The sequence below is a fragment of the Gymnoscopelus braueri genome (genome assembly GCF_963280865.1).
Source record: "Gymnoscopelus braueri genome assembly, chromosome: 1".
Taxonomy (NCBI): domain Eukaryota; kingdom Metazoa; phylum Chordata; class Actinopteri; order Myctophiformes; family Myctophidae; genus Gymnoscopelus; species Gymnoscopelus braueri.
In genome coordinates, this window is record NC_137603.1 from 27,612,872 (window position 1) to 27,633,974 (window position 21,103).

General features: G+C 40.9%; 1 protein-coding gene across 1 annotated transcript; it reads left to right on the top strand.

Annotated features, from left to right (window-relative positions):
* Window positions 1-320: 320 nt before the first annotated feature.
* On the top strand, window positions 321-20,891 carry LOC308091783 (homeobox protein aristaless-like 4; the record flags this gene model as incomplete). The annotated part of the gene is given in 4 exon segments (XM_080437504.1): window positions 321-651; window positions 19,372-19,391; window positions 19,393-19,500; window positions 20,571-20,891. Coding segments are annotated over 4 exon segments (780 nt in total).
* Between the last annotated feature and the right edge of the window lie 212 nt (window positions 20,892-21,103).

Below are 21,103 nucleotides of genomic sequence, written 5' to 3' on the forward strand. Positions count from 1 at the left end.
AGTTTTGAGTGCTTGGTCAACGACAGTGGTTCCTGGAAAAGATCTGAATGGTTTTATAACCAATTCCAGCTGTACCCTGGTGTGTGCTGAGTTGTGTGAGTCCGTGCACGGGCGCGCGTGTGTTTCTGTGCGTTCATCTCTAGGAGGGAGAGACTCCGAGAGGGAGAGAGAGAGAGAGGGGGGGAGAGGAAGAGAGAGAGAGAGAGAGAGAGAGAGAGAGAGAGAGAGAGAGAGAGAGAGAGATCTGTTTGCTTCCCTTTTTACAAAAGCAAAAAAGTTTCGACGTCTTTTCCCTTCCCTTGACTGTTTTTTTTTTAGGCATGAACGCGGAGCCCTGCGTGTCATACAGCGATATGACATCCATGGATTCATATTATAGCGCCTCTCTAACGCAAGGTAGGGATCACCACCCATCGAACCCTTTTAGGACATTCCAGGCGAGTGACACCAAATACAGCCCCACTTTCCTGCCCAACAAAGGTCAGGCTTACGGAGGAGAGAAGTCCCGGAGCCCCTTCCAACAGGAGTGTCACCAGTCATTGGATGCCACTGACTTCAGCAAATACCACATCTTCTCATCACAGAGGTCTTCATGCAAAACACCCCCCGAGGAAGGCAAGCTGCACAACGGAGCGCTCACCCCATGCTATGGTGAGTAAAATACATTGTAGGATAATTCACTTTATTTATTTATTTACATTTTTTTGCCTAAACTATCGCGTTGTTTTCTGCTACTTAAAGGGATAGTTCACCCCAAAAAGGGACTTATTTTCTATAAATTATAGTCACCCCATGAAGCCTTGAATTCATGGAGATTTCTTTTTAGTTTTTGTTGCATTCCTGAGAGTCTCCGGTCATCAAATTATTGGATTAGGAATGCGACAAAAACAAAACAAAACAAATCTCTTTGAATTCAAGGCTCCACGGGGTGAGTACTCGATAGAAAAAAGTTATTTTGGGGGTGAACTGTCCCTTTAAGTTATGTTAGTCTATATACTTTTGAATGAAAAAGCTCATTTTCTATATATTATAATATTTTGCAGCCCCTTTTTTCTTTGATTGATTCGATTTCATCCGTTGTGTGCTCCGCTGTGTTCCTTCCAAAGACTGGTGAGCTTGAGCTTTTTGCAAACTTGCTTCTGTAAGTGTAAACTGTATTTACTAAATGAATTCACAGCAGGACTTCACAACTTACTACCAATATTAGGGCAATAACTAGGCTATCCCTGGGCTGGGATAGATCTTCTCGACTATCACATTTTCCCTTTGGCGACAGGATTAAATTAGGACACATTTAATGCGATAATCTTCATTACAATCCTTAGTATTTGGACTGAATCGGACAATTGAATTAACACGTTTTCAGATAGCCTAGTAGTGAGCTGAGTGATGTAAAACACACGCACGCACGCACACACGCACGCACGCCCGCACACGTGCGCACACACACACACACACACACACACACACACACACACACACACACACACACACACACACACACACACACACAATATGTCAATTCAAATTTCATGCATACGCATACCCTTTACCTGTATATGTACAGGGTATAAAGCTTTTTTGAGAGAAATAGCAGCAATCTTTTGCAGTCACTTTGGGACAAATAGCAGCATTTCTTTCTCAAAACTATTTATAGTATACCAAAAAAGCCTCAGATTTAAAATGCATTTAAAGGTAGCAGCACTGATTATATGTGCAGTAGCCTAGGTCTAGAGGTCTACTCGGGACACTCAATGGTTAGTAGTCCACACACACACAAACAAACAAACATACGCACACGCGCACGCGCGCGCGCACACACGCACACACACACACACACACACACACACACACACACACACACACACACACACACACACACACACACACACACACACACACACACACACACACACACACACACACACACACACACACACACAATAGTTGGGCTAACCAAAAATATCAGGCAAACAATTCAGATGTCTGATTGTCCACTAATGCAATTGTGGAACCAAACTCTCTATGACAATATATATGCGCTCTTTGTGGCATATACTGAATATAAATGTATCTTGGCCGACTATTAAATGAACTCAGTGTGCTATAATTACTTTCTCTGGTCATATGAGCACGTTAGAGGTGATATTAAAACCCAATGACAGTCAGTGAGATGAGTGAGAGTGAGAGAGAGAGTTGACAAAGTGAAAGAGTAGCTCATACATTTGAATCCATATTCGTCGGGTTTCATCGCTGTTCTTCCTTTTTCCCACCAGACATTCAGACTCAATTATAGGCTATTGTGGTTTAAGACATTATTATGCATTTTTGTCTTTTCTTTTCCTTTTTTCTTCTTCTTGATAGAACGTTTCATCCCAATTTCGAATGTTTCAATTTCTTTACATTTCTGCATTGTTTTAAGTGTATTTACTATTCGACCTTGACATATTCATCAAAAAAATTGCACTAAACTGATGGGGCTAAATAAATAATACATACATACATAAATAGCCTATAGGCTACACATTAGCCTATATTGTAAAATAAATGTCTAAAGTATCCATCATAATAATAAGCACGATCGTATAATAGGCTACTCGACAATTAAGACACAATTAGGCTGGACTATAAATATATCTAATGCCTGTTAAAGCTCCCTGTAAAGTTTAACTATTAACGCCAAATTTGACGAGCATTAATAACTGCTTAATAAGTTATAAGGAAATTGTTAATGATAGCCACAATAATAAGAATAGCCTATACGTCTAATAATCACCGTCGTCATCATAATTATCATCATTAATAACATGCACTGGAGAGTCTGAAACTTTTTTTTAATATTGCGGAAGGCCCTCTATTGCAAATTGTAATGGTCGTCTATCTTGATAGACATGTAGGCTTTAATAATGCTGTTTTGACAGATGTAGGCCCTAAGCCACCGTTTCCCAAACACTGGGCCGGGACCCATTTGTGGGTCGCGGGTCCATTTTTATGGGTCGCGAGTAAATATCCCCTTTATTTATTTTTAAATTATTATAAAAAAAACAAATTCATGAATTTAAAACAAATTCTGACATTTTCCAAAATAATTCCGTAAATAAATGCCAAAAATCTAAGAAATTCTATAAATTCGAAAACCAAATTTTTAAGAGGTAGTGAAATAGCCGATCTACAAGCTCACAAGGCGTGGGCCGTGGCGATGTGACGCCTTGTGAGCTTATAGATCTGCTATTTTCACTAGCTTGGGTTCTATAGGGAGACATGAAATGTACAGAATCTTTTGGGTCTCGAGCTAAAAGGTTCGGGAACCACTGCCCTATAGGCTATGCAAGAATCTCTTATGACACGAATAGTGATTGATCCTTTATAGGTCTAATAATAACAGTTATCTTAACAATATTTGGGCCTCAAACATTTTGATAATACCTACGGTAGGCTAAGTAGACTACATTGGTAATTTGATTTGGTAAATCGAGATAAAATGAAAATATATAGTGTACTAATAGGCCTAATATCTATGCAAAGCACAATGCTTGATTTATAGACCTACCAGAGGAACGTCATGTATAGACTAAACATTTGAGAGTAAAAATAAACGTTTCTTAATGAACAACAGACCCATATGTAACCTTCATATTCTGTCTCCAGGCTCATTGTAGCCTAATTAATTTGAGAGGGACAGTTTGCATGCAGCAATTAACGCCACGAAAAAGCTATAGGTTTTGTCAATTAGGCTAATTAAATTGCCTATCGTATCATTTATTATTGTCTTCTTAAATTCATGTTATTTATAATATATAGGCCTGCGAATTGAAATATTAAACGGTTTTATCAGTGCGGGGGAGATAATCAGCGCTTATTTGGGCCCGATCTGCTTAATTTATAGGATATTCTCCATTCGTGGGATGCTGTCGCTTGCCAAAAAGAATAGATCTACAAACTAAACAAGGCATCGCTATATGACGCGCAGCTAGCTTATAGATCTGTTCTTTTTGGTAGGCTCGTGTCGTAGGCTACTGCGCGGATATGCATAGGACTATAGCCTAATAAATTAGGTTTTAGCCGCCCTTATAAGCACAAGTAGTCAGTGTTGTGTTACAATAAGCGAGTTAATGCGAGTGTATAAATAATAAAGTAGGAAAATGCACGGAGCTCTTAGAACTCCAGCTTATAGGTTATACTGTAATGCGACTCAGATGTCAGCGACCACCATAGGCCTGCCTCTATTTTCCTGCAAGTTCAACATGATTTTATTCCGTCTCAAACGCAGTCGTAGGTTATTCATTCGGACAAATTTACTTCAGTGGCTCCCAAACCTTTTAGCTCAAGAAGACCCAGAAGAGAAATTAGATACCCAAACGAGTGAAAATCTAGCAGATTACAAGCTCTTCTTCAACTTTGTTTTGTTTTTGGATTTTATTCATGAAATACTTTTGGAAAATGTTGGAATTGTTTTTAATTGATGAAAAGTTGTGATTGTTTTGTTTAAACTTTTGAAATATACATCTATCTATTTTTTTAAGTAGGGAACGAAAAAAAGGAGATATTTACTCGCGACCCATATAAATTGGTCCGCGACCCAAAAATGGGTCCCGACCCACTGCTTGGGAAACAGTTCTACAGCTATAGGATATACTCTTCCGTTGTGTGCCTATAGCCTGTTACACCATGGGCAATATCCCATTTTCATGGCTTCGTTTTTCATTTATTTATTTAGCCTATAGTCCTACTTATTTATTTATGTTCGTTTCGTGGCTTCGTTATATACATTCTAAGCATTAATTTAAATGTGATTCATGGAGAAATGCAGGCCAAATAATCTCCTCATTGAGATGCATGATGGAGTTTCACATCGAATGGAATCCAATCAACGAGGAGAGAAAGATATAACTTGATGCAACTTTGACTGATGTGACAGAATGGAGTGGGTGATTATGGTTTTGGGAAATTCTTTAAGCATGAGCCTAAGCAATATAGCAATACAAACTTCTCATCATCAGTATGGAGACAAAGGATTATTTGTAAATTGAAATGGTAAAGTGACAAAAGTTGATCAGTCCAATCCTAAAACTGAAAAATATAGCCTGTCTTTACTCAAAGGGGATAAAGCCTAATCACTGTGTCAGCTCTGAAGTGATCATTGGACGATGAATTATTTGACCACATTATTACATAGGCTACTTCATTGACCCACAGGGGTCAAGGGGCTCTTGTTTTTTATTGTTTTATTTTCACCTAAATCTCTAGTAGAGCTATTTTTGCAGAACGTTCACCTGAGTATATAGGGATGCTATATGTGGTTAATAAAGTAATTGATGAATTCACTGGGACATTCATTAGTGTACATTTGAGGACAGTTCACATAAAGATCAACCTGTTTCCTCTAATGCAGTGAGACCCAACCTGTGGGCCGGGACCCACTGGTGGACCGTGAGGATATTGCAATTGGGCCCTCAAATAATTGGTAAAACACTAAGATTTCAATTATAATTTAATTATATTAACACTAAATTTCAATAATAAAGAAAAAAAAGAAAGAAAGAAAAGAAAAAGACTGCATCAAAAGTAATCAAAAAACGATACTATAAAACATTTGCCAAATTGTCAAATAATATAAGATTTTTTTGAAAATAGCCGATCTACAAGTAGATCTGTGGAACGGTGTCAAGCAAAATGGGGGGTCCCCAGCTCAAATATGATTATTTTGGGGGGGTCACGGCCGGAAAAGGTTGAGAACCACTGCTCTAAAGTATTGTTTCGGTGTCTTCTCTTCTTGGTAAGAACTGACCTGCACTAACTGTCCTGCCCTCCTCTTTGTGGAGAGGGGGAGAGATCCACTGTGTTTACAGACCGGGGAGAATCAGTTAGTAACCCTACGCCATCAAAGCAGTGCCATTTGCAACATTTTGGCTCAGAGTTATTTGTAATAAACCTTGAACTACTCCAAAGAAAGTGTTTATTGCAATCTAGTTATTGAGCTATAATTATAACCGGATCACGTTTTGATACTCTATTTTTGCAATGTAACCAAGATGTGCAATGGTCTTATAGCAATAACATGCAACCAATCCAAGATCAAAGAAGCAGCACTTCATATTATCATCATAGATCATATTAATTTATTATTGGGAAAAGGGACGATTTCAGTCACACAACAAAAAAGTAACACACATTTTGCTGTACAATTCTGTTGTCTTGCTATTGTAGCCTAATTGTGTTTTTCCCTTGTAGTACACAGTAAAAGCCTCAGTGTTCATTTATCCATTTGTTACACTGAGAGTGTACTCATGTAACCAAAGGTCCCTTTGGTTACATTTCTACTCGCTCAGAGCTAAATGCACACTCGCTGTGTAGAGGTGGTTATTGACAGTCGGATACAATAGCACCATTATTATCAATGTGCTCGTGTCACTCTTGTCTATTGTTCTTTCTTCTGCTGCTTGTCTATGCCTATATAGCACAACCATTTTAGTCCTTCTTAATGGCCGTCTCCGCTGATTGGTTTGAGCAGGGAGTAATAGGAACCAGTCATGAAGCGTAGACAACCAGGGCACACTTCAGCAGGTCGATGACATGAGTGAAGGTGACAGGGACTCAGGATCGTTTTACCAGTTTAGTTTAAGTTTTGGCACAGCAATTTACATTAGCCTCAATCTGCATGGCCCAGTGAGAAAAGCAAAGCTTCAAAAAGGCTCGTAGACTCCAGGCCCTGTGCAGACTGAACAGAGATCCGTAATGTATGTATAATGTGTGTGTGTGCATGCGTGCGTGCGTGCGTGCGTGCGTGCGTGCGTGCGTGCGTGCGTGCGTGCGTGCGTGCGTGCGTGCGTGCGTGCGTGCGTGCGTGCGTGCGTGCGTGCGTGCGTGCGTGTGTCCGTGTGTCTGTGATCATATTTATTTTATTTTATTGGGTCACAATATTGTACAGGTTTCAGGAACATTTAATTTCAGATGTTGTGGGTTTTGAATAGGGTGCATTTGCCCAGGGCTGGTGAAAAATAAAGTATAGTAGAGTAGAGTAAGTATTCAAGTAAAAACACAAAGATTTGTAAAAAATTAGTCTCTGACAGCAGTGCTCAGTAAAACCCGAAGTACTGATTTAACTCTGACTCTCACTCTCTCAGTATTAAATTAACACTTTAGATGTATTATGCCTCTGTAATATAACTTTTACTTGGGTTCTTTGTTGTGGTTTTTATTGCTATTTATGAGGAACAACAGCTGATCTGTTTTACTACGCTATTTCAACACACTTGTAAACTGTGTATTAATCCATTGTGTTTTTTTTAATCACTGGATCCTTGGGAAATAATATGAATGTTCAGTGAACCTCACTGTGAAGGGTTTTCATTTTAGATGCTTGGCACAGAAAACACCCACTTGAATGCAACAATCTCTTTCAAACAGATGACAAATATTTGTGATGAAGGACAGAGAGAGAGAGAGAGAGAGAGAGAGAGAGAGAGAGAGAGAGAGAGAGAGAGAGAGAGAGAGAGAGAGAGAGAGAGAGAGAGAGAGAGAGAGAGAGAGAGAGAGAGAGAGAGAGAGAAATAAGTTGAAGAAGTTAAGGGACAAAGAGGAGACGGGAGCGAGAAAGAGAATGGGAGAGAGAGAGAGAGAGAGAGAGAGAGAGGGAGAGAGGGAGAGAGAGAGAGAGAGAGAGAGAGAGAGAGAGAGATGATTTATCTGTCTTTAGTTTTCTGGATGCACTATATATTTTGTTTTAATGGTCTGTGCACTTTATAGCAGCCTGCTGGGATGGGTCTTCTCTCTATGCAGTCGGTAGAGTTGAATTTCAAAGTGAATGGCTACCCAGCAGGTTCTGGTCTAAAACTGCTACAAGTACACATGGGTTTTGTGTCTGTGGCGTACACACATGCAGCGTTGTTGCAAAAATATTGCAGAGACAAGCAAATGTGCTGTGCGTGTGTATAGGCTAAGAGCATGTCCGCACGTGCGCGTGTGTGTTTTCTTGTGTGTATTTTATCCTGAACTTTTTCGATGACTGAAACTGACACCACACTTGACACATAGTGTTATGCTATTCATAGTGGTGTCATTTGTGCTTTCCACATGAGACAAGGTCAGTTAAGAGGAACAGAAACATTGAAACTGAAACTGCATCTCCATCTCCATCTGCTCATCAATTTGTGATTAGCTCTGGTTTTGCATACAGCCGTGTTGACAGGCAGCCACTGCCGATGCCAATTCTGTGTGGTGTCATTACTCACAATCTGAAACAAGGGGCATCACATATATATCGTCACTGTCGGGCAGAAGCCCTTTATTTCCAAAAAAAACGTTACTTTTCAGGAAATGGAACCTGTGTTCCAATGGATCCAATGTAGTTATTATTTAGTCACGAGCTCTTGTAGATATTATTTAGTTACAAACTCTTGTTAATGCTAAAACCCAAAGACAGACCTAACCACTTTCGACCTCCCTATTTTAGGCATGTTATTATTGCCGAAAAACATAATACTTTTTCAAAATAGCAAAAATAGCACATGTACAAGGTCACAACATTGTAATGGGACAGGACACACGTCATATGATGAAGCTTAAAAGAGGGCATGATTATAATTTTTTACAAAAAAGATGAAAGATGAGACATGGTTTCTGCCTGACAGTTACAATAAATATACTACAGTATGTTGCAGTCATTGATTCTTGCACTCAGGAGTTCAGTCCAGTTAGCTTATATATCAGTTAGTCTGCCTGTATGCAGCCTCACAACAAGTGAGCCTCAGAGTTGGCTGAATTTCAGAGGACAAAGCTCCTTATTACAGCCCATTCCATATAAGATGTCAAAACAAACTCAATTAGAGCTACAAATAAATACTTAGCTCACACACATTTCATCTGCTTCCTGTGGCTAGTTAAAGGACGTCAGACATTCTCTCCCTCCCTCCCTCCCTCTTTCTCTGTCCTTAGCCTCATGTGCACCTTGTGTCTCTCTTCTGTCCACCTTTCTCCTGCTTATTGTTGTCTAGTTTTTGGGCTTTCCCCGTCGTCAGTTTGAGAAACGTTTTGTTGTCGATCCCTTTTGACCGCTGTGGGGTGTCTAATTTATAATGTTTCTTTTAAACACTGTGAGCTGACCCCAGCCACCTCAGTCAGTAGAGTGTAGGAAGGCACCCTGCTGCTTTACCAGCCAATTAAATTACACTTTGATGTGACCCCCTCATTTTTAACTCAGAATTAATGGCCGTCTTTCTATTCCAAAGAAAATCTGACCCACGCTAACTTTGGGAACTTCTACCCAAAGGCACCATGCTAGAAATGAAGTAAAATGGAATACAATTAATTGCCCCAAAACCAGTCTTTTTATATATATATCTGTATGTATATGAATTAATAATAAATATGAAACTACAGGGATATCCAGTGGCGCTTTTAAAGGGAAAATGTAGACCCTGTAAAGTGGAGTTTACAAGACCCGTTCTCACTCTGCTGACAGGTCAGGTGCAAATACACTTGGACATTAAACAGTTAGTTGGTCCTTTAGTTTAACATTTCTCTTCACAGCCAAATTTCAGTTTGTTTTGAAATACACTGTATATGTTTTACTTGCTTGGTTTTTCTGGAACATTCTCTGAGCACATAAACTAACGGCACCAACCTGCACCAGTTGGCACACTTTTCTATATACTGTAGGTTACATCGGGATAGGGAATTTTATTTCAGTTACACATTGAGAAAACAGTTGTAATATTGATTCCAGCCTCAGTGTGTGAGACAAAAAAAACACCCTGGAACGTTTTCTCATGTCTTTCATGTCAGCAGTAACTGGAACTGGTGAGGAATCTAGAATCCACTGGAGCGAGAGAAAAAAAAGGAACATTCTGTGGTTGCATCTCAAAACATTTTGTACAGCATATTAATTTGAATAGAAAACACACACTTGCAAGGAAAGTCTGAGTTTGGGAGGTCTATTCTTGCAGCCTACTTTTGTCAAGTGTTGGGCCTACACCAGAACCAAAAACTAATACTAACTAGCACTACTAGCTGGTACCACCGATGAACTACGTCATGTAATTTGGCTCAAACTTTTAAGCACATAAGAGAGTTGATGTTTTCCACAGCCAGGCATCCCGGCTCCCTTTCTTCACTCGTTCCACAGGGATACCCTGACAGACATTATTTGCAATAAGGTTTTCTCACGTTCCCCCACCATATGGTCTGGCCTCAGGGAGTGCTCACTGCTGTGCACCTTGGGCTGCATGGAGAGGCCTGCAGCCATGGCTGATAGCAGGGATAACAAGCAGGAGATTGTCACAATACCCTATGCCTGCCAACAACCCATCAATGACATGACATATAAACAACAGCCTTTGATCACGACGGAGCTCCTGATTTCAAACAGCTTGACAGCCCTGCCTTGTGGCAGCCATGGTTGCAGGCCAGGGGAATACGGTGAAATAACTCGAAAATATTTACGTTGGGATAAAACACACTTGCTCCTTTCATGACCAACAGGATGTGTCAGTCATGGACAGCACCAGCAACGTTGGAGCTATTACTCCCCCAGCCAGGGTCCTGCCACCCAAACATGGGTCCTTAGACCCAGTTACTTAGTCCGAGCAACAGGCAGCATCTCTGCCCTATAGATCTAGTTCCATTCCCAGACTTTCTCTCAAGAACTGAAGCCTTATTGGCTCATTGAATCACGCAGGACCTGGCTGTCTGAGGCAAAAACACTATTTACATTCAGCAAAAATAATAGGTAAGCATTTGTTTGAACACTTCAGTTCTAATTGCCACTTATGTCATGTTTATGATATATGAATGTGCTGAACACATACGTATATCATGTGGCCAATATTTGATCACTAATAGGTGGCTACTTATTATTATTACTTATTCATAAGAAAATAAAGGTAGGGTAAGTGATATTCTTTGTTTTTTTTGTTAAAAGGTTAAAGCACTATATTTTGATAGTAATCATTGCTATAGTATAGAGTGTTTGTTCAGTAACAGGAGTCTCCCTGTCTCTCCAACTCTTTAATAACCTTAAATACATTTTCAGGTAGGTGACAAAATCTCAGCCAATCAGGAGAGAGTACCCATTTATCAGCTTCATTTTTATAGTGTTCCAGTTCCAATTTGTCTGCTCATTTCTTTGTGTCATCACTTCCAATTTCACTTGTTTAATCTGCATGTATCTTGACTGAGTTCTCTATCCTGATTTGATAAAAATGCACCTGAAAATGCATTTTCTGTTTAATAAAGAGGTGGAGAGACATGGAGACTCCTTTTACTGAACAAACACTCTATAGCAATGAGTACTATCAGAATATAAAGCTATTTAACACTTATTTTAACCAAAGAAAATCACTTAGCCTACCTTTACAACAATAATGACCAATATTGAGCACAATAAATGCTTTTGGTAGTCTGGTGTCCCCTATGGTGGCTGACCAAATGTATCATCACCACAAGGCGTATAGTTGGCATAGTTTCCCATGTCTTGCCAATACCATCATATTTGCGTGTGTGCATGCGCGTATGTGTACACATGCGCATGCAAACTTGCAATCCATGTGCGGCCCTAATCTAAGCTATCAGGTCCCACTACCTTGCAGAACATTACCCAACATCCGGGGTACGGGAGTATATGTGTGTGTGTGTGTGTGTGTGTGTGTGTGTGTGTGTGTGTGTGTGCGTGTGTGCGTGTGTGCGTGCGTGCGTGCGTGCGTGCGTGCGTGCGTGCGTGTGAGTGTGTGTTGCTGCTGCCCTTTGCTGAGTGCTTAGAAATGCACAAGGAGTCCATAAACACACACATCTCCTGGCTCTAACGTGACAAGGATTTAACCAAGCCAGGGATACAAGATGAACAGAGTTGAACCCCAGGTCCTGAAAAGAACCTCACATCTTGGAGAATCAAGGCAAGCTATAGGAAATGATGCAGTGCTTAGAATCACCACTAGACTGAGCCAGAGAGAGTTTCCTGACAGGGTGGCTGTGGTCTCATAAAGCATCATGAAGCCATAAACTTGAAACCTTTGTTCTATAAACCCTTTCAAATACCATATCCTCTGAAATAAAATATTACAAATTGAACTGCAATTCACATTGCGGGTAAAAGAAAGTTCAGATGGAGAGTTCATATGAAGAGTTCAAAGAATAGGCTTTTGATGATGATCTAAGCTTGTGGAACAGGGCACAAAGAGTTACCAACATAGAAAAAGCACACTGGCACAGATAGGATTATGGGGATTTATAATCAGTGTGTGGACATGTGTGCATGTGTACATGCCTGGAAATTACTGTCCAGCAAATTACCGCCGACGGCCAGTTGCCAGTTTAGTTTGCAGCAGTTTTCTTCTCCTTCTTTTGTATTGAGTTGTAGCCAGCGTCGCGTCTCTTCCATATGAGATAGCAGTATTATTGATGAACTGCAACAGGAGATCCAGATAAACACCCATGCACAGATTGACAAACAGCCTGACAGATTTCACAACAGTTTGTCGCACAGCATAACTCAGAGAAAGAAGAATCTGTTCCTGGCGCTGCAGAGCATAATATACCATAGATTCTACACAATCTATCTTCATTTTCTTTAATTTCTATCCAGTGAACATGACATGCTGTATCAATGACAATACGTCTGATAAAGATTTTTTTTCTTCATATTGACGTTTTCTTTCTTTTTTTTTGCTACAGAATCTGCTGCCTTTCATGAATTACTTTATTATTACCCAGTGGTGGAAAAAGTACTCAAATGTTTTACTTAAGTAAAAGTATCAATACTGCAATGTAGAAGTACTCTGTAAAAGTACGGAATTCAAAATTGAATTGAGTAAAAGTACTACAAGCTCACAACGCGTCGCGATGTGACGCGTTGTGAGCTTGTAGATTGGCTATTTTCAAATAGCCTAGGTATAAAATAGGGCTAAAGTGGTAAATGTATGTTTTATAATGTAATAATTCATATCTGCAAAGTAACTAGTAACTAAAGTTTTCAAATAATTGTAGGGGAGTAAAAGTACAATATTTGCCTCTGAGATGTAGTGGAGTAGGCTAGAAGTAAAAGTATAGACAATTGGAAATACTCTAGTAAAGTAAAAGTACCTCAAAATTGTACTTAAGTACAGTACTTGAGTAAATGTACTTAGTTACTTTACACCACTGATTACCCTTTTTTAATTATCATAATTCTCAATCAATATTCTTCTAATGGTCTTTCTCCCTGTCTCCCTGCCAGGTAAAGACAGCACAGGTCTCACAGACTCTGAATTGACCTCCCAGTCCCAGACCTCTGACACCCCAGGAATGGACGGAGGCTATCTGGGTGTAAAAGACCAGGCCATCAAGGTCGCTTCTGATAGGCCCCTAGGCACCGACCTGGCGAGCCAGCTGGATAAAGGTGACGGTGGGGAGAGCAACAAAGGAAAAAAAAGACGGAACCGCACCACCTTCACAAGTTACCAGTTAGAGGAGCTGGAGAAGGTCTTCCAGAAAACACACTACCCTGATGTGTATGCCCGTGAGCAGCTGGCACTGAGGACTGACCTGACTGAAGCCCGCGTGCAGGTACAGTGTAATACATATCCAATGTTGTAAAGTAACTAAGTACATTTACTCAAGTGCTGTACTTGAGTACAATCCTGAGGTATTTTTACTTCACTGGAGTATTTCCAATTTTCAATACTTTTACTTCTACTCCACTACATCTCAGAGGCAAATATTATACTTTTACTCCACTACAATTGTTTGAAAACTTTAGTTACTAGTTACTTTGCAGATATTAATTATTATATTATAAAACATACTTTAACCACTTTTAGGCTATTTGAAAAAAGCCATACAAGCTCACAACGCGTCGCATCGCGATGCGTTGTGAGGTGAGCTTGTAGATCTGTTATTTTCAAACATTTTTGTACTTTTACTTTTGGTACTTGAAGTATATTTTGATGCCAATACTTTTGTACTTTTACTCAAGTAACATTTTGAACACAGGCCTTTTACTTGTAACAGAGTATTTTTATATTATGGTATTGCTACTTGTACTTAAGTAAAATGCCTATAATAAGTAATTGCTTGTGTTTTTGTGGCTGAGATTTCTGCGCAGCCCTGGACAGCAGATTACATGAATTATGTCACATTTTAGCCCTCTACAAGAACCAGAGACTATAGCTTAGGTAAAAACTTTCCTTTTTAGTCATATGGAATTGAACATGTCTTATGATTTCTGTGTTGGTTATAATAGTTACAAAACCAAAGAGACAACCAGAGCTGTTTTTAAGTCTTTTGGTACAAGTTCAAGTCAGTAGGTTAATCCAGACCTGTGATAGTGATACATTTGAAGTTGCATTCTTTGAATAAGCTATCGCTTCAGGGTTTTACAGGATCAAATCTGATTACGTTTTTGCTTTCAAGTCTCAAGTCAAGTCTTAAAGCAGTCAAGTCACAAGTAAATCAAGTCTCACAGCAGAGGAGTACAAGTTAAGTCGCAAGTTCTGAATTTCATGACTGTAGTCTGACTTGAAGCCAAGTCTTATGTCTACAGCTCTAGAAAGAACAAATTAAATATCAAACATACACAGCACTGAATAAAACTCGACACATGTCAATTTTTAATGCTGGACTGAGAGTTCGGAATAAAAACAATAGTGGCATAATCAAGCAACGAGTCCATATATCCACATGGCTGTGCCTTCTCCAGTAAATCAAACAAGCTCCCCATCAGAGAGCGGCAGACAATATTTGGAGAGCAGAACCTCATGGATCCATCAACATCTGCAGCTCTGCAGAGATAACGTCACTCATGGAACAGCGTGAGAGATTTATCTGCTAGTGTGGGAGTGGAGGGAGAAAAAGAGAAAGGGAGTGGGAGCCAACACAGGGCGGGGTGGGGGGACGGGAGGGGGGGGGGGGGGGCAGAGGGGCAGAGGGTCTGAGGTTTAGGCTGTCTGGGCCTCATATGTTCATTGTCAAGAGAGCAGACTGTCATTAACATACGAGGAGACAACATTCTGCTCTGCTCCAGCTACCATCGTGTTCTCTACCCTGCACCTGAACCTGAGCTCAGTTATGCTAGCAGCTAGTCAGCCCTGCGGCATCCTATATATCCCGAGACCTGAAACCTTCCTGTGACCTTCCTGGCTGATTTGCATATAATCCTTTCATGACCACCCTTGCATTCCAACTTCGTTGGACAGCAGACTATGAGGCCGTGTTTGTGTGTGTGTGTGTGTGTGTGTGTGTGTGTGTGTGTGTGTGTGTGTGTGTGTGTGTGTGTGTGTGTGTGTGTGTGTGTGTGTGTGTGTGTGTGCGCGCGTGCGTGCGTGCGCATAGGCTATGTGTGTATGCATGTGCGTAAGCTTCAATGTGCATATAAGTGTGTGCACCAGAGACAACCAAAAGCCCCTGGATTCTCTGTGTTTTTCTTTCATTAACTTCCTGTTCAGAGAGGAATGTGTCCCCGCTGTGGTCTCCAGTGAAGGTGTGAAAAACCTTCCCATGAGCTTTTTAAGCAAGCTGAGCGTTTGTTCTTTCTGATCATGCGCTTGACAACATAAACAACTTTTGGGAACTTTTTTTGGAGAAGCATTTCCCCTTCGCCATCACATGACAAAGAAGATCCAACATCTTCACACATCTCTTTGTTGAGCGACTGGTGTCTAGTACAGTGAGAGAGGTGGGAGAGAAATGAGGAAAAAGTGAGATTAGCCCCAGATTAAATCCAGTCTTTTACATGATGTGCTGGAACAGTGACCAGAAAAAAAAGCCTAGCAGTGAAACACAGGAAGTGTCTGCAGCCAGAGGGTTATAACTCAGTCCTGAGACTCTGAAGGTATGCTTCTCTGCTGTGCTCCTCTCTCGCTATCACACAGCACCGCCTGCCTTCAGCTGGTCTTGGCTTTACAGCCCCTGGCCTTCCCAGCGGCCCTCTTAAAACACTCAAGTTAAAAAGATAAAAGAGACAAGATGCCTCGTCAGTCAAAGAGCAGGGCTGCGCAGCACTTTATCCAGGTCATTCACACGAAGACGCGCTCACAGCTCATGAATCTTGGGGTTATACTGTAAGTGGACAAACTGCTCAGCAAAACCCAATGAGAGTCTGGAAGTGGGGATTTCATAACATATTTTTGGTTTTGGAAGACAAGTTGATTTAGTCGATTTCGCTACAAACTCTGAACATTGGTATTGTGGTACAGATGGCGATATCATACCTCGTTTTCTGGTGGCTCTGGTGTGACAGAACAAGAGGGCTTTATTTGAAATGTTAGCCCTGGAGATGTTTGCTTTTTCTGTCTTCTGGTTTCAAAGGGAGAGAGTAAGTTCAGCTCTGAGTCATATGCACTACAGATACACGGGAAGGTCAGGGTTCAAGGGTCAGGGGTTTCAACAACATTGCGTCTCTCAAGCTCACCATTCTGTCAGTCTAAAAAGCTCAGAGAGTCAAGATGGTCTTTGACAAGTAGAGTTCAGCATGCAAACACAGGTGTTCATATGAGCTTACACTTCCAAACTGGGGACTGAAGATATGTCTGTGTAGTCCATTTTAACCACTTAAGCCCTATTTCAATAATAGCAAAAAAACACAACGCCTCACGTTGCAACATATATCTGCTATTCTTTGCTATTTTTGAAAATTTCGGACATTCTTTGACGATCTTCACCTACCCGCCTCAAAACAGGGATGCCATGTTGAAAGTATTAATGTCTAACTTATAGTTTGTTGCCAAGTGGTGTCGTTATATTTTGTTTGAGAATGTGGCATGTAATATGCACGAAAAGAAAAACAAAGAATAGAAATTAATTTTAAAAAGAAGGAATTTGGTTCTATTTCTAAGAATAGTCCAAGCTGCTCATCATTAATACACTTTATTGAAGAGAACCTCCTGATATTAAGGGTTAAGGACTGAATCATTCTTTATGATTTATAATATAACTGGATAATGTCTGAAATCATCAATGGTATTAAGAGGTATTAATGTATCCATCACAAACCAATTAATGAGAAGGAAGAGCAGGATACTGTAAATAACATTCAGGCTTACAATGAATATTGACAAATTAAAAGCTTAGTTTGTTATTTCAAAGACATTTCAAATATATTTCTAAACACAGGGAAGTTTACTTAGCTGAGTTTTATTAAACACAGTAAATACCCTATAACGTGGAAACATTACATTATGCTTTTCTGTCATGGTTAAATCGCCATTAAGCTATGTTGAACTGATAAGTGAAATTAAATTAAAACATAGCTACATAGGTTGAAAAAAGATAGCGACCAAGGCACTCTTGTTGTGGAAAAATTAAGAGCTTTCATTTGTATGGCTAATTTATGTCAAGTGTTGCAGCACACCTTCATCAGGGTGACTAACCACCAGTAGTGAGGAATGGACAAAACAGATATAGGATATTGCTTCACAGGCTCATTACCGTAATAGATTGAGCAGGTGACTATAGATGAAAATGCCACTTATGAAACACCATGAGTAAAGTAGCAGAACATGCACCATGGCATGAACACAAATATATGAACACATGAGCTCATGCCCCCAAAAGAGAAACAAAACGAGCCAAATTATAAGGCAGGATAATATATTTCCTCATTGAGACCTGGAAACAACATAGCTTTGAGTTGGAAAATCCAAAAGGTTTCCCGTTGTAAGAGGTGTTTGATACTATCTCCCCCCTCCGGGAATTAGGGACCACTTCAATGGCCACATCTTTCAGTGAACTGGGGCTAGACCAGCATGTCTGCAATGTTTAGGCATTGGGTCTATGGCTAAACTCTAAAATGGTAAATGGTGCATTGAATTAGCACCTTTATCTAAAATGCTTTACATTAACCCATTCACACACCGGTGGTACAGAAAACCATGCAAGGCACCAACCTGCTCATCAGGAGCAGTTAGAGGTTAAATTTCTTGCTCAAGGACACTTCTATATGGGGTTTAATCCAGGGGAGCCGGGTATCGAACTGGGAAGATTCCCATTCCCAAGCGGCCACTCCTGAGCCACTGGCTTTTAGGAAAAACTAAAAAATGGCAGCATCTTCCAAAAGAGATTTCAAGACCTTGTTAGTGCTACATAATTCTGGGAGAACCAAGCCCAGGTTTAGACTTGGCTTCTTTTGCTGTGGTGTAGAGGCTGACATGAGTGACAGCAGAGGCAGGTTATCAATCCTTGAAGCGGGTCTCTAACTTCAAAGTGTTTTGAACCCCAAACAGCCCTCCTGCTGGGGCCAGTTTGGCGTTTCTCTGCTCTTTCTCTCTGGGCTGAAACATAAATAAAGCCTCATTGTAAGTCTCTGAGCTACTTTAGCTGTCAAGGTCTTTGCCAATTACTGTCACTACTGAGTATGCACAAAATATGTTTTCCCTACATAATAGCCAGCAGACTCTGCTCTAAACAAAGGTCCATCAGATAAGAGTACAGAAGTGTCTGGTTGGTTGTTAGTTACATTGTCAACGCTGAGTGCAAAACTAGACACCTTCCAAACTTATGCTCAGCTACATTATGTTTTGTATGAAGAGGGGATTTAGTGAGACAAAAGAGTGAGCTTGTGCATTGCATAACATTCAAAGAAATATAGCAGATAGATTAAGTGAGGGGAGGGAGAGGGAAATGCTTGAAAACAAGAATAATGAATTTGTCCATCATCATCTCTACCTGCCTTTCTTATGCTAGAGGGGGCAGCATCTCAAAGCCAAGAGCTTTAGGCCTCAGGAAATTAAACAGAAAATGAAAACAAGCTCTTGTTATAATCCTGTATCACTTTTCAATTTCCCCAATTCTATCCTTAGTAAAAAAGGAAAAAGAAAAAAAAAGGGGGGGGGGGTATGGGCAGTTAAATGAAAGTAAAAAATTGTCAGAAGCCCAAGATAAAAAGTGTGAGAAAATAGTAACACCTTGACAGGACACTGGTATTCACCAATTGAATTTAAGAGGTAATTCAGCTGTGTGCATAAATAACACGCAAGCCTATCTGTAGCATCTGTATCAGTGCTATCTTCAGTCTTCTGGCTGTGAGCCATGGGATCATTTTTCTATTCAAAGGAAAGATCTTATCTGTATAAATACTGGTATCAATAGTGAAGTATTTCCTTGAGATCCTGTGAAATATATTCGGTTTTAGGCTGCAAGACACCCCCCTCTCTCTCTCTCTATCTCGCACGCACGCAGGCACGCACGCACGCACGCACGCACGTGTGGGTGGAAGTGAATCTCAGAGGCAACCTGCACAGTGCACACGCTCTGTCAACCCGAGAAGTGGTCCCTGATTCCCTGAATCTGGGAAATCCTTGAATCAAACCCAGACACTGGACCCCAAATCAAGTTAGGGTTTCGATGGCAGGTCTCACAGAGAATGAAATGAATAATATATTAAATCCTGACTTTCCCCCCCTGCAGGTCTGGTTCCAGAATCGTCGAGCCAAGTGGAGAAAGAGGGAGCGTTTCGGTCAGATGCAACAGGTCCGAACGCACTTCTCCACAGCGTACGAGCTGCCTCTTCTAACCCGACCTGAGAACTATGCACAGGTACAGTGAATGCTGGCACGGGACGAGATGTCTCTGGGAGGCATAAAAATGTATGTGCCAAACATTTCGGATTTTGACAGATTGAAAATAGCAGATCTACAAGCTCGTTGTGAGCTTGTAGGTCAGCAATTGTCAGCACCCAACGCACCATAGTACGACAGAGTATGTAAATTAAGCATTAGACAACATTATTCATTTAGTTAGGCTTTAAAGTGTCTGTGTGTGTATGGTGTATTTCTTTGTCTTCTTTGCCAAAGCACAGTGGAGTAGTAGGCCAGTACTTCTTCTCAAATAATTTCTGTGCACATCTGGCCATCACGATGACAGCCTGGGCCCCCAGCACCCTTGCCCCTGTCTCATACACCCCCCAAAACACCCCTCCCCAAACACAGCTCCCTAGCAGCTTCCTGAGCAAGGGCCTTGGAGTGAGGGAATCGAAACAGGAAGCATGGATATTTAAGTAGACAGTCATGGAGAGCTAATGCACAGGAGTGAACTCTGTGAATGTGAAAACTACAAGCTAGCTTAAAGGAAAGAAATATAAGAAAACACATATTTCCTGTTTTTTAGCTGCTACCTTCAGTGGTTGTCGTGTCGCTTTGTTCACTGTGTTTATGGCAAAATAGTGAGCATGACGTCAGAAGATATGACTCAGGTTGATTAATGGTGGCCCTAATGCTGAAACAGGCAACGTGGAATTTTCTATATTGTTTCTATAGACCAGTGTGGCTCAAGCTTTTTCACATCAATGACCCTAATTTAGTCAAGTAGAGTTTAGTCTTTCAGCCCCCAATCCTTAGAATTTTGATATGTTTTTATTGTTGGATAGGATTTTGTCCAGAACAAATAACAATTGCTGTTAGGCAACGATTTCTGTTGTGTCTGACATCAGTGCATGTTACGTGTGAAGTCCACCATCGGCCCAAAGTAATGCTGATGTTTAACAATTGGCACATTTTATGGGGACCCCCTGGAACCCCCTCAAGGACCCCTGGTGAGAACCACTGCAGATAGACTATATAACCATCAGCAGTGAACTCAAATGCACATCCACTGTCTTTCTATTTCAGATCCAGAATCCATCTTGGATTGGTGGCGGCAGCGGAGCATCTCCCTTGCCAGGCTGTGTTGTACCCTGTGACAATGTGACCTCATGCATGAGCCCTCACCCCCATTCTGCCGGAGGGGTGTCCGATTTCCTGGGTGTGCCAAGCCCAGGGGGTCACATGGGACAGACACACATGGGCAGTCTATTCGGGGGCCCACCTGGCGTGGGCACGGGCATCAACGGGTACGATCTCAACATGGACCCCGACCGCAAGTCCTCCAGCATTGCTGCCTTGCGCATGAAGGCCAAGGAGCACAGTGCAGCCATATCCTGGGCCACATGATATGTTAACGCTGACTGGGAGACCCTTTCTAACCCCACCCTCCTCACAAAACCCTCCCAAACAAAACAAAATAGCCCAATATGGAGAGAGTGGGCACTAAAATGTATAACTGACATGTAAACAGTGACTACCTTAAAAAACAGGAAATGAGTACAGAAAACATGGATGGAGCAAAATGACCCATGCATGAAGAGACCACAAGAAGGAGGATG